The sequence below is a fragment of the Natrix helvetica genome (assembly GCF_964273705.1).
Source record: "Natrix helvetica genome assembly, chromosome: 1".
Lineage (NCBI taxonomy): Eukaryota > Metazoa > Chordata > Lepidosauria > Squamata > Natricidae > Natrix > Natrix helvetica.
The window spans coordinates 35,447,054-35,461,042 of NC_138548.1; the positions used below are offsets into that span (position 1 = coordinate 35,447,054).

The window sequence follows — 13,989 nt, forward strand, 5'->3', positions numbered from 1 at the left end:
GCTTCTAGCTGGAAATTGGCTAAGTCCCTGTGATTCACACATGGGTTATGCAATTACACCAAGCCCATTCAGAACTTCTTGTTTGGCTGCCCTGTAGTATAAGCCATACAACTAAACAGCTCTTACTAAACTATAACATAGATAGGTTTTTGTTAAGCGGTCACCATTATTCTTGTTTTCAAGCCAAATTTGGGAGCATGCTCTCCAAAAAACTATAATGCCATTATAACTACCTCGTCATCTAAGCTTCCTACTATATCTGGTGGTTCTTCATCTTTTGGGGAGAGTGATAAAAGATTTTTTTATCCGCAGGGAGTCTTCAAATTTCTGTTGTGTCATTATTGGCACAAGAGACATGCCTCACCTAGTTCCAACCAGGAGCATGATGCAGGCCTTGTTACCTCCAACAGACTCATTAGTCATTGTCTTGCTAATGAAACGGTAGTTTACTTATATTCTACAAGACAAATAACAAAGGTTTGGGCAGAAGCCAAGAGAACTTGGAGAGAGGCAGTTAATAAATTAAGAAGAGGGAAAAGAAAGGGAGAGAACAGTATGTAGACAATGGAAATTATTGGCTCCTGTAACAAAATGAACAATCAATAAAATATAATACAATAGCAGGTTGGAAGGGACTTTGGAGGTCTTCTAGTCCAACCCCTGCATAGGCAGGAAACCCTATACCGTTTCAGACAAATGGCTATCCAACATCTTCTTAAAGACTTCCAGTGTTGGAGCATTCACAACTTCTGGAGGCAAGTCTGAAAGCATTACATTCTGTCTAAACAGTCAAACAATTTGCATATTATCTTTTCATGAAATGCTATTGTTAATTTTTTATTGTTTATAAACAGCTGCTCTTTGGAGTAAATGAAAGACAACCTACTGCCCACCCCCACAATAAAATACCATGCTCTCAGGAAAAAAGTTAATAACGCAAAAGGGAACATGAGGTTAAGAATGGTTGCATCTTATTACTTTAGGATAGTAAATTTATCAATAATATTTATCTCCAAGCAAACTTATGCTACTTCTGACAAAACAATTATTTATTCAGTTCTTTGAAAAGGACAAATGTGCAGAAGAAGGCCTCAGGCAGCTGTGCTGGCTTCAAACTAGGTCTCTTATAACCAAGTCCTTCTGAAATGAAGAAGGCCTGACTGGGGCATGAATAGAGACCATCTCCAGGGTATAGGAACAGCCTTGACAGCATGTGCAAAAGGTGGCATGAAGAAGGCCCAAGCTGGTACAGCAGTGACATTTGATGGTGGTGGCAGGGGCAGCTGACGGCAGCTGTTAGACAGACATAAATGCAGGTAAGCCTGAATTTTGTTTATGCGATAGCAAGAATGATGTAAGAACCAGAACTTCAAGGACAATTCATAAGTCCCTTCATTCAATATCATACCATAATTTCAAACAATCACTGAACAAAATGGATGTTAAGCAAGGACTGCCTGCATTGTTTTTTCCTTCAGTCTTTTCTTTTGTAACTTAAATATTTCCATCCCTTTCCTCTGAGCTTAATTTCCAAATGCTTTATCGGGGAGATGGTTCTCTTCTAAATGCAGCTTCTCCATGTAACTTTTAAAATTCAGTGCCCAGTGCTGGGCTGGTACTTAAAGAGCAGTCTAATGTAGTGGAGAATACAATGGTCAGAATTTTGTCATTTACTGTGAATTACAGTTCCAGCATCAAAAGAATGATAGCTAACTACTTTTAAACATTCAGCCATCCAATAAACATTGAATGTTTTTCTATTGTTGTTGTTCTTGTTAAATTAATTCAGTATTTTAAGGAATAAAAAAACATATCTAACATTGCTTGGAACTTGAAGCCATTGGTTGGACAAAATAGGATACTGTTAATTCTCCTGTGTGCTGCTTAGAGAATCCAAGCGTGGGTTCAATTTCTGTCTATCTGCCTAGTAACATGTTTTTTTTTTAAGAGTTTTGGCCACGCCTCCTTAGTTTGACTGCTTTCAGTTTTTCAATTCAGTCAAGCCCATAAGGTGTGACTATATTCTCCCCTCAAATCAACTGAGCAGAAAAACAGAACTCTTCATCTTGTCTTCTCCAAGCAGCTCATTCCATCTGCTGTTTGGGTTTTTGGGAGGGCGTGTAGCTGCTTTGCAGCTGGCTGAGAGCCTCTCCTCCAATTTAACAGCTCCTCAACATTGGGGCCTGCTCTCACATCTTCAGCCCTCAGATCTGATGGAGGTATGAAGGTGGAAGACAAGAAGGCCTTGGCCTGGGCAATCAAGATGGCTACCTTGGCTTCATTTTTTAATAGGGCTACTTTCCTCTGGCTTTGCCAATCTCTAGTCAAAATTCCTCCTGAGGATATAGGCTCTGCCAAGATATAAACAAGCTGGCAGCGTTGACAGAGTATTTTCAGGAGGAATTTGCAGGATGAACCAGGATTGGGTATTGTCATGTCCAATTGGCCTTGAGACAGAGTTAAATTGAAGCCACGCCTCTGTGCTCCTTGCTTCTGGCCCCAGTTTCACTCTGTCTGGCCTAAGAGAGACTGTTGCTTTTGGCTCCTCCATATCCAAAATCCAATCCAGACCCATCCTGCTTCAAATTCCTCCCTACATTCTCTCACCTGCTCCCCTCTGTCTCCCTGAAGTCTTCCCTGGGTGTGGCCACCGGTAAGAGACCTGCATTTTTGTGAGGGGGCTGTTGTTGAGGCCGGACGCCATTATGGCAGTCAGTTTGGCCTCGTGTTATTGCCGCTTCGCTGGGGATGAGACAGAGGCTTTGGTGGAGCCTCACAGCCAATTTGTTTGCCTCAGGGGCATCTTTTACACCAGTGGCGGGCTCCAGCGAGCCCTGGAATTCATCTGGATCAGCGCGGGACGCTAGGAGAAGCGCGGAGAGCCGCGTGGCACTGCCAGCACCAGCAGCAGCCAGAAAAGCCTTGAAAGGGGCTGAAAAGGTCTACCTGCAGCTTCTTTAACCTCGTGGAGGCCATGAGTGCATTGGATTGACTTGTGAAACTGGGGCCAGAAGCAAGGAACACAGATGTGGCTTCAATTTAATTCTATCTCGAGGCCAATTGGACATGACAATACCCAATCCTGGCTCATCCTGCGACCCTCCTAAAACAACAGTTCAGGTAAGACCAACTGTTCTTCTGCGAACACCACTCTCAGTGCAGCCAAGTTCACGTCACGGGCCTTAGCAGTTAATATTACTTCAAGAAGGCACATGTAGCTCCGTCACTGGCAGGCGGACATGAGGTCGAAATAGCATTTCGCCTCTGCCCCCTTTAAAGGGGACAACTTATTCGATGAGGCCCTTGACCCAGTACTGGTTGAGACCAAGGATAAGAAGAAGGTCTTACCATTTAGTCAACAATGGCCAGACCACAAGGTCTCGTCCTATTCCCGCAGACAGCCCTTTTGACCCGCTGAATCTGGATTCCCTGCCCCCCCCCCCCCAGTTTCAGTGACCTTACTCCCAGGGAACAGACAGATATCAGGACAAAAGATCCTTTAGGGACAGGGCAGACAGCCTTTCCGTGGGGCTCGAACCACACTCTTCTGAAGAGCCAAGTGACTCCCACCCCAATCTTCCCATTGGTGGTCGTTTACAAGCTTTCCGCCCTATGGCAGACAGCCTTTCCATGGGGCTCGAACCACACCCTTCTGAAGAGCCAAGTGACTCCCATCCCAATCTTCCCATTGATGGTCGTTTACAAGCTTTCCTCAGTCAGTGGGAAGACACCACCACGCATGCTTGGGTGCTACAGAAAGTGAGAATTTCTGTCCCCCCCCCCCCCCCACGTCATTTTCTGAGCTGTCCCACGCCCAGAGATCCTACCAAGAGGGAGCGCACGGAGACTGAGATCCACCACCTATTGGACACCAGGGTGAATGAACAAGTCCCAACAGGTCAGGAAGATCTAGGATTTTATTTGATACTCTTCCTTGTGCCAAAGAGCTCCGGGGGGTGGGGGTGGCTGGAGAGCCATCTTAGACCTCAAGCGACTCAACACCCATATAGTGTAGAAACACTTCAAAATGCAGTCTCTACAAGCTATCTTGGGTTGCATTCAGGAGGGAGATTTCCTAACATCTATAGATCTCAAGGAGGCCTACCTGCATGTCCCCATACGCCCATCCCACAGAAGGTTCCTGAGGTTTCACTATACAGGGTTCCACTTCCAGTACAGGGCCCTACCATTTGGCCTGTCATCGGCCCCCAGGACCTTCACCAAGCTACTGGCAGCAGCAGTCGCAGCACACCTCAGGTGTCGGCCGGTGCACATGCAATGTTACCTGGGTGACATCCTCATCCAGTTGTCCACCCTGCAGGTGCAGTGGGATCTCGCACCATCTTGCAGAAGCATGGATTCTCTGTGAACATGGAGAAGAGTTATCTGGTCTCCAGCACCTGACTTCTACGCTTGGGGGCAATAATCGACACAATGTCTTGGACAGTATTGCTGTCCCAGGACCGGCAATCCAGCATACGGGTGATGTGGCCATTATCTGATCTCAGCAACAGATGCTGCTGATATTTCTCTCCCACTTGTTGGGAAAGATGATCTCCTGTATATCAGTCATCCCATGGGCAAGGGTAGCTCCTGTTGCCAAGTCAAAGATCCAGCAGAAGCAACTCCAACATCAAGGTATGAGTACCCCTGAGAGTACGTTGGTCGCTCCTCTGGTGGACTTCCCCTGCCATAGAGAGGGATTGCCTATTCAAGGAGCATAACCGCAACTTCAGATGCCAGTCTGTTCGGCTGGGGCCCGTATCTCCAGTCCCAGATATCACAAGGTCAACGGTCAGAGAAGAAGCTGGAGAACAGCATCAACTGGCTGGAGCTCATGGCCGCCCATTTGGCCCTTCATCGATTTCAGGACCCGGTAGCCAGCCAACATATTCTCCTGCTCACGGACAGCCTGGCCACCAAGGCCCACATGACCCACCAAGGGGCCACCCACTACAAATCCTTGATGCAGGAATCAGAGAAACTAGGGCTTTGGGCGGAGGCCCATCTTTTCTCCATTTGTGCGGAACATATTTCGGGAGCGACCAATACCCATGTGGACTGGCTGAGCAGAGCCACCGTGGACCAATCGCAATGGCGCCTGCATCTGGATCTCTTTCATCATCTATCCAAAAGATTCAGCCAGCCAAGAGTGGACCTGTTCACCCAACTGGGAAATGCCCATCTCCCGAGATTTTTCTCCAGGTTCTAGACACAGGGAGCAAAAGAATAGATGCTCTCTGCAGCCCTTGGCCTTTTGTATGCCTTCCCTCCCCTCGTCCCCATCCCAAAGGTAATCAGGAAGGCTCTCACCGAGACACCGGAAGTCCTTCTGGTTGCTCCCTACTGGCACAGGCATTCATGGTTTGCAGACTTGATCAGTCTATCTGTCTCCCGTCCATGGAGCATACCACAGAACAGGATCTCTCTCATCCAGGGGACACTGGTCCATCCCGAGCCTCAGTGGTTCCAGCTGACCATCTGGCACTTGTGAGCGATATCCTAAGAAGGTGCAACTTCTCCGGAGGTGTTATCCAGACTTGTGAGGCGAGACTCCATGAACTGTATTTACAACATCTTTCAAAACCTGGCAGCGTCCTGGACCACATTCTGCTGGTAGTGTTTCACCAATCTCATTGACCCTATTTCATCTTCGATTCCTCAGGTACTTGAATAATTGCAGCACGGACTCAACAAGGGGCTCGCCCCCAACACCTCCCGAGACAGGTGGCTGCTTTGCCCACCTGATCCTGAGAACTGACTCCAAGCAACCCCTTTTGCAACATCCCCGTTTTCTGCGGGGTGCGGCAAATCTGAGACCACCAGTGATTCATCGATATCCCACATGGGATCTTTCCATTGTTATACAAGCTCTCATCGATTCACCATTCGAACCTTTGAAAACATTTAAAGTTTTCTGACTTCTGACATTTAAAGTCGCCTTCCTTATGGCTGTCACCTCCACAAGGAGAATCTCCGAGCTGGCAGCTCTCTCCGTTTGGGAAAACCTGTGCATCATGCGACCGGACAGGGTCATCCTCAAACTAGACCCATCCTTCATTCCTAAAGTGAACTCCCGTTTTCACAAGTCACAGGAGGTCATATTACCAGATTTTTGTCCCAGCACCAACCACCCCACCAAAAAAGGCACAAATTGGACGTCAAAAGGGCAAAAGGGTTCGCCTGGTGCGCCAATTGCGCCCCCTATTGGACCGGGACGCCCTACGCACAGTCACCCATGCGCTGGTGACGTCTCGCCTGGACTACTGTAACGCTCTCTACATGGGGCTTCCCTTGAAATGCACTCGGAGACTGCAGTTGGTCCAGAATGCGGCCGCGCGGGTGATTATGGGGAGTACTAAGTACTCCCATGTGACACCTCTCCTGCGCGAGCTGCACTGGCTTCCTGTGGTCTATTGAGTGCGTTTCAAGGTCTTGATTACGATCTTTAAAGTGCTCCATGGCTCAGGACCTAGTTACCTGCGGGATCGTATTCTGCCCCATACATCCCTACGACCCATCCGCTCGCACAGAGAGGGACTTCTCCAGGTGCCGTCCACCAGACAGTGCCATGGGCGGCGCCTAGGAGCAGAGCCTTCTCTGTGGCGGGCCCAGCCCTGTGGAATGACCTTCCCCGGATATTAGGACCACTACTGACCTCCGCTCCTTCCGTGTTAAGCTCAAGACCCACCTTTTCCAAATAGCTGGCCTGGCTCAACCATAACTTCGTAACGCTCCTGATGGTTTTTTTAATTTAGTAATTTTATTTAAGGGGATTTTAACTTGTGTTTTTAATTGTCTTTCACTTATAAGTCAACTCTCCTCCATGCACATATGTATATGTCTCTGTTCTTTTTGTATATATGTTTGTCTTATGTGTATTTTTATCCATTTTGATTGTACGCCGCCCCCAGTCCTTCGGGAGAGGGTTGCGGCTAATCAAATAAAATTATTATTATTATTATTATTATTATTATTATTATTATTATTATTATTATTATTATTATTATTATTATTAATTCACTGTTACATTAAAAGGACGTCGTCCTTCTGACACAATCATTCTTTGTCTCCTTTCAGCCCACTTCCATGGGCAAGAAAGTGTCTCCTTTGTCTTTTTCTTTCACAAGTTTCTTGTATATTACCCAGTTATACCTTTGTTGGTTTTTAAAAATTCTATGCTAATAAATTGACTTAATATTTGGCTTACTGTAGCTGCTTACATAGAAGGAACATGGTGGTCAGAAAGGTTTGACAGTTCAAATCCCTAGTGTCGCATAACAGAGTGATCTCCCGTTTCTTGTCCTAGCTTCTGCCAACCTAGCAGTTTGAAAGCATGTAAAAAATGCAAGTAGAAAAATAGTAACCACCTTTGATGGGAAGGTAACAGCATTCCGTGTGCCTTTGGCATTTAGTCATGCTAGCCACATGACCACAGAGACGTATTCGGACAGTGCTGGATCTTCAGCTTTGAAATGGAAATGAGCATCGCCCCCTAGAATCAGGTACGACTAGCACATATGTACGAGGGGAACCTTTACTTTTTAGCTGCTTACATGAAAAGACGGATAAAGATTAAAAATTGTAAGCAAAGGAATACATTAGAAGAGAATATTTGTAGCTCAGGGTTGAATTTGTGGGTCCTTGATTCTCTCTGAACTAACCCTAATTCTAACCCTGTTGAAAATATGTTTAAGTATGTCCATGTATTGTGAAGTTGAGTTTTTTTCATCATGTCTCCCAATTGCTAGTTTGTTCATGGATGCACTTTGCTAATTTTCTCTCTCTTCTATATAGTGGCTGTTGAATGCTTACACTCTACTTTGTAGAAGATTCCTGGTTTTTTTTCTTCTTTTGGGGGTTGCTGGGTCTTTTCGTTTACTTGGGATGTTTTGGAGACTTTAGTTGGTTTGTGTGCTATGGTGATCCCATCCCATAGTCTGTTGGTGGTTTCTGAATACTTTTGATTAATGGTAGTGTTGTCCTTTTCACAGCTTGTGTTGGTTGTGCTGTGTTGGGTTCAGTGGTTAGGCATTTTTGGAGAAGTTGTATGGATATCCATTTTGGTGGAAAATGTTGTATAGATGCTCTTTTCCCTTTTTCTACTATTCAGGGTTACTGCAGTGTGTTTGTGCTCTCTAAATTGTGTTCTTACACAGCTTATCTTGTAGGAAGTTGGGTTGTTACCTTGCTAGTGGATCACATGGTTGGTGTGGATGATTTTATGATAAACTTGTGTTTCTAATTGTCACTACTGCCTCTGCTGTTGAGGACATCCAGGAAGGATTATCATATTAGCTGTTTTCTTTTACCCTAGTAAATTTTATTCCTTTGAAGTTGTTGATAGTTTCGTATCTGTTCTGTAGTTGGTCCTTTTTTATTATGACAAAAGTGTCATATACACACTTTGGATCTATACTTTGGGTTGTATGTAGATATTAAGAGTCTTGTCGATTCCAGGCATTGCATTATAGTCTCAATAACAAGAACACATGAATGCAATTGTCTTGATCCAATACAAATAGCAATAGCATTTAGACTTATAAACCTCTTCACAGTGCTTTACAGCCTTCTCTAAGTAGTTTACAGAGTCAGCAGATTGCCCCCAATAATCTAAGTCAATCTTGAGCCAGTCAGGATTGAACTCCTGGAAAGAACAATGAGTTAGCCTTTAGTACTGATTCTAACTACTGCGCCATCACGGTTCTTGAAATACAATTCAAGACTCATCCTTGATTTTCTTAGTTGGATGCCTTTTAAAGAGAATGACAGAGTTATTACTTTATCTTTCAGTGACTTCTGAAACTTTTGAACGTGTTTTGTTTTTCACTGAATTAAGTCTAAAATTATTATTTAGTGATTCAGTTCAAACCTGCAGTTTCCAGATTCTTAATAATTATGTTTCAAACTCTATAATTGTGTGCCATCCCAATAGTAATAGCATTTGAAGTACTTGGAAGAATACTAATTCTAATATATCAGAGCCTATTCAATCTCAATTTACCTATCTAGCGTGAAAGGTTCACACACACACACACACACACACACACACAATCCTCAGCTGGTATACCTTTTGAGGCCATACATAGACTGTGTGGTACTGCAGAATTTGAGAGTTACTGTTCTAAACTTTAATATTCTCACTATTCTTTTTTCAAAGATTTCATTATTTCCATCCAAGTGTACTGTACAACTTTTTAAATATTTCCAATGTTGCTGTTCTTCTTTTATATATATTTGTTACATAGTTCATTTCACATTCATTTTCTCTGTATGACCAAATAACCTCACAGTTGTATTCCTCATTCATTTTGTATTCAGTCCACATTCAGTCAGCACCTCAGTCATTTTTGATCCTCTCCTTTTTTATCACTCATATTTCTTAAGTTTCCCCTTCCCACTGCTTTCAACTATAGTTGGCTCCCTTGATCCCATTGTGGATTAAAATGTGCATTTGGTCTTGCTATGTCTACTTGGGAAGAAAGTTGTCTTCACATAATATTATTCATTTGTTTGCTTTAATGCACAGAAATGAAAAAAAAAGTGTTGTAATATATGTGAAAGACTCCATTTTAAACACAATATTGAACCTTGATCGTATAGTAATAGCGATCAGTCTTTCCATTGTTTCAATAGAGAGTCAGTTGAAGAGCAGAGTCAACAAAGATAAAACCATAAAGTTGGAAGTGAGCTTACACATCATCTAATCCAACCTCTGATCAGTACTGCATCTATTAGAGAAACTCTGGCAGATGACCATCCAGATGCTCTTTGAAGACTTCTAGGGAAGAACTCACCATATCATGTAAGCCTGTTATGGACTGACAACACATACAGTCTGGAATTTTCCTCTGATATGTAAACCTCTTCTTAAAAACATCCAGTGATCGAGCACCCGCAACTTCTGAAGACAAGCTGTTCCACTGATTAATTGTTTGAAATCGGGAAATTTCTCCTTATTTCTAGGTTGGCCCTCCTTGATTAGATTTCTGCCATTGCTTCTTGTTTTGCCTTCATGTGCTTTGGAGAATATGTTGATTGCCTCTTGTTCGTGGCAGCACCTTAGATATTGGAACACTGCTATCATGTCTCCCCTAGTTCTTCTTTTCATTAAACTAGACATACCAAAACATATGAAGAACGGTTGCAGGAACTGGGTATGTTTAGCTTAAGAGAAAGAAGGACTAGGGGAGACATGATAGCATTATTCCAATATCTCAGAGGTTGCCACAAAGAAGAGGGAGTCAAACTATTCTCCAAAGCACCTGAGGGTAGAACAAGAAGCAATGGGTGGAAACTAATCAAGGAGAGAAGCAATTTAGAACTGAGGAGGAATTTCCTGACAGTGAGAACAATTAATCAGTGGAACAGCTTGCCTCCAGAAGTTGTGAATGCCCCAACACTGGAAGTCTTTAAGAAGATGTTGGATAGCTATTTGTCTGAAACGGTATAGGGTTTCCTGCCTAGGCAGGGGGTTGGACTAGAAGACCTCCAAGGTCCCTTCCAACTCTACTATTGTATTGTATTGTATTATTGTAAGTTCCTGCAGCTGTTCTTCACATGTTTTAGTCTCCAGTCCCCTAATCACCTTTGTTGCTCTTCTTTGTTCTCTTTCTAGAATCACAACATCTTTTTTTATATTGTGGCAACAAAAACTGGGTGCAATATTCCAAGTGTGATCTTACTGAATTTTAAAAGTCATGCTAACTCTTCCTGTGATCTTGATTCTATCCCTCTGTTAATACACCCTAGGACTGTGTTAGATTTTTGGTTGCTGCAGCACACTGCTGACTCATATTTAAGAGATTACTAGGATTCCAAGATTCATTTCACAATTACTACTGCCATCTATTATCTACCGTGCATTCTGTTTTTCTTCCCTAAGGTAGATCCTTACTTTTATCACCACTGAATTTCAATTTGTTGGATAGGGTCATGTTCAAGTCTGTCAAGATCGTTCTGGATCTTGAATCTATCTTATGGGGGGTAGACTATTCCTACAGCTTGGTATTATCTGCAAATGTGCTACTGCAAGCTAGTAGTAATTTTTCAGCTAGTGCGTTAGCTTTCCCTCCCAATTTCATAATATCTGCAACCTTTATAAGTATCCTTTTATCCATCATTGATAAAAATATTCAATGGCATGGAGCCTAGACATAGTCAGTACCCAGTAGCAGCACACAAATCCCTCCAAGTGTATTTGGAAACTTTAATCAGCACTCTTTCAGTACAGTTGTTCTGTCAACTATGAGTCTTCATTATCATTGAAAGAGTGACATCCAGAGGAGGAGGAACTGAGAAAAATGGGACTTGCATACAAGGATTCAGAAGAATGAATTTTGATTAATTTGCCCAAGGGAATGTAGCGTGGATGTAATGACTACATATTCATTAGGAGAGACATGTGCAGGAATCATGGGAGCTTCTACAAAGAGCATTCTAGAGCATAACATGTAACTGTCAGCAAGCTATAACCTATTTCTATTTCCATGTGCATTCAAAACGCCTCATTTTACACCAGATGATTTCCAGTTCATACTTTCTGACCTCCACTTTTCTGTATTAGTTTCTCAAATACACATTATTCATTCATTTGTGATTTCAATTTAATCTCTTATATCTTAGGTCAGAATATTCCATCCTCTGTAGTCATCAGATGATCTCATAGACACTGACTTTGAGTGCCCAGCTTGGTCAGTTGGGACTTTTTCTCTTTGCCACAAAGCAATCAAAATTAGTTTTATCCCATGTCTGTTCAGGTCATTTCATACAAACTAGGATCTTTTAATTGGAGATTATTTTTAGCCAACAAAAAAATTGAAGGTAGACTATGGCAAACTTTAATCTTTTATTTCTCTAATTTCAAAACAGGAAAAAAAAAGGATTTTTAGACTTGAGCCTACCCCAATTTACTTGTCATCTCATTGACTTTTGACAACATTTTCCTTTAAAGTATATATTCTACTATATATTCTAACGAGTATGTAGTGGTTTTATTTTTTCTGTGGTGGTTTTTTCCTGCGGTGTGTTTTTATTTTTTTTCTGTGGTGGTTTTTTTTTTCTTATATTCCTGGACAATTTTCTCCTCTTAAGTCATCAACATTGTAGACAAATTAGAATAATGAAGAGTTTATATTTGAGTTTGAAAAACTTTAAATGAGTTATGTTCCTGTGGGATTACTTCTCCAAACAGAAATGGTGCCCTCATACACACCATTGAAAGTGCAAGGAGTTTGCTACTGTATTGTAATTCCAATTAAGAAGAATAAAATACTTGAGACAGGCAGAATTGGCTTTATTTGCTTTGTGGTTATTATTCAGATAGCAGCTGCTTTTAACAATCTTTTTAATATTTATCACCCAGAATTGCTAATGATTTGGGGGATCTAAATTATAAATACAACAATCAATCAATAAAGCTAGAAAAATGTTATTGTTTCCCTCCCTCAGCCTCAGAACTGAAAATTCCTTTCTCCTATGTTGGTGGAGACAGCATCCATGCATGGGTTATCCTCATGTGCCATCCAATAGAACTGAGTCTGCAAAGTTTAAGTCCCGCCTCTTCCTTTTTCATGAATAAGAGGGAGGTGTTCTAGTATTTTCCAGATTATTTCTTCCAAAACATTGTTGAAGCTTGAACAATCCTAAAATATCTGGTTAGGTGTAGATTATATATGGAAAACATTGAGAACTTACCTACTCTTGTAAAGCCTCCTTTCTACAGTCTAACATTTTGTTTAACCTAGAATTGCTTTACAGTTATTTTAAAATTTAAAATTACATTTATAATTATTTATTTAAAAAAACAATTATACAAGTACAATCTTAGGAAAATTTTCTTAATTAGTACCTTTGATAGTAATGATTGGAATTTTGAATAGCAAGTATTATCTGCCACCAGATATTTCTTGACTAAGTCTTTTAAATTTGCTTTGCAACAGGTCAGATCACTGCATAAATGAATTAAATCTTTCTGGAAGAAACAAGCTGTTGGTTTGGAATACATGATGCTAATGTTAAATTTGATTCATGTTGTATGTCACTTTCACAGGATTCCGATATAGATTTAGTCTCTCCAATAACTGATTTGTATGCTTTGTTTCAGAGGTCATTCACATTAATAATAGAAGCCTGGGACTGGGATAATGAAACAAAAGCTGGTGAGTATATTCTTAAAGAATTTGAACTCTCAGAGCTGACAGTTATGAGGAAATAGACATTTTGTAGGAAACATTTTGAATTTACAACTTGGCAGATAAAACAGAAAAAAATGTTTATATATTCCTTCTGTACACCAAATATTAAATTGGGGATATTAGTTAATATGAGGATTAAGAGACATAATCAGTCTAACCTGTATTTTGTATTCTCAGAGATATATACAGATAGATTCTGAAATATGCAAAAAGTATATGAAAAATATATACTCAACAGTAATTCTGGTAGTACTCTTCTGAGCTGTTTTAACTTCTGATATCACATCTGAATCATTATTCTATAGCAGTGATGGCAAACCTTTTTTGGCTGCCGTGCCAAAAGCGGAGGTAGCACATGGGGTTTGTGAACCAGCCACCCCCAGTGCGCGCGCATGCGTGTGGTCAGTGACACCTCCCTGCTTTTGCCACATTTTTTTGCCTTCCCCAGGCTCCAGAAACTTTCTAGGAGCTGGGGAGGCAGAGGGCAAAAAACAGACCTACGGGGAACCCGCAAGTTTGGGAAAGGTGATTTCCGGTTTGTCCTTAGAGCTGATTTTCAACCTCCGGAGCCTTCAGGGGGCTTCCCTAAAGGCTCTGGAGGTCAAAAATCGGCTCTACGGGGAACCTGGAAGTCATTTCCGGTTTGCTCATAGGGCCAGTTTTTGCCCTCCAAAGCCTTCAAAGAAGCCTCCTGAAGGCTCCAGAGGTCGAAAATCGGCTCTGAAAACCGGAAGTCATCCCTGAAGGCTCCAGGGAGTGAAAAACAGCCCTATGAGCAATCTGGAAGTGACTT

At 42.1% G+C, this 13,989-nt stretch overlaps 1 protein-coding gene across 3 annotated transcripts in view; it reads left to right on the top strand.

Moving 5' to 3' along the window:
* Positions 1–13,989, top strand: part of JAG2 (jagged canonical Notch ligand 2) — a 100,873-nt gene that overhangs the window by 43,491 nt on the left and 43,393 nt on the right. For all 3 annotated transcript variants that reach the window (XM_081969842.1, XM_081969843.1, XM_081969844.1), the window contains one exon: positions 13,106–13,160. In XM_081969842.1, the coding sequence (XP_081825968.1) occupies positions 13,106–13,160 (55 nt within the window). The remainder of the gene's footprint in view (positions 1–13,105; positions 13,161–13,989) is intronic.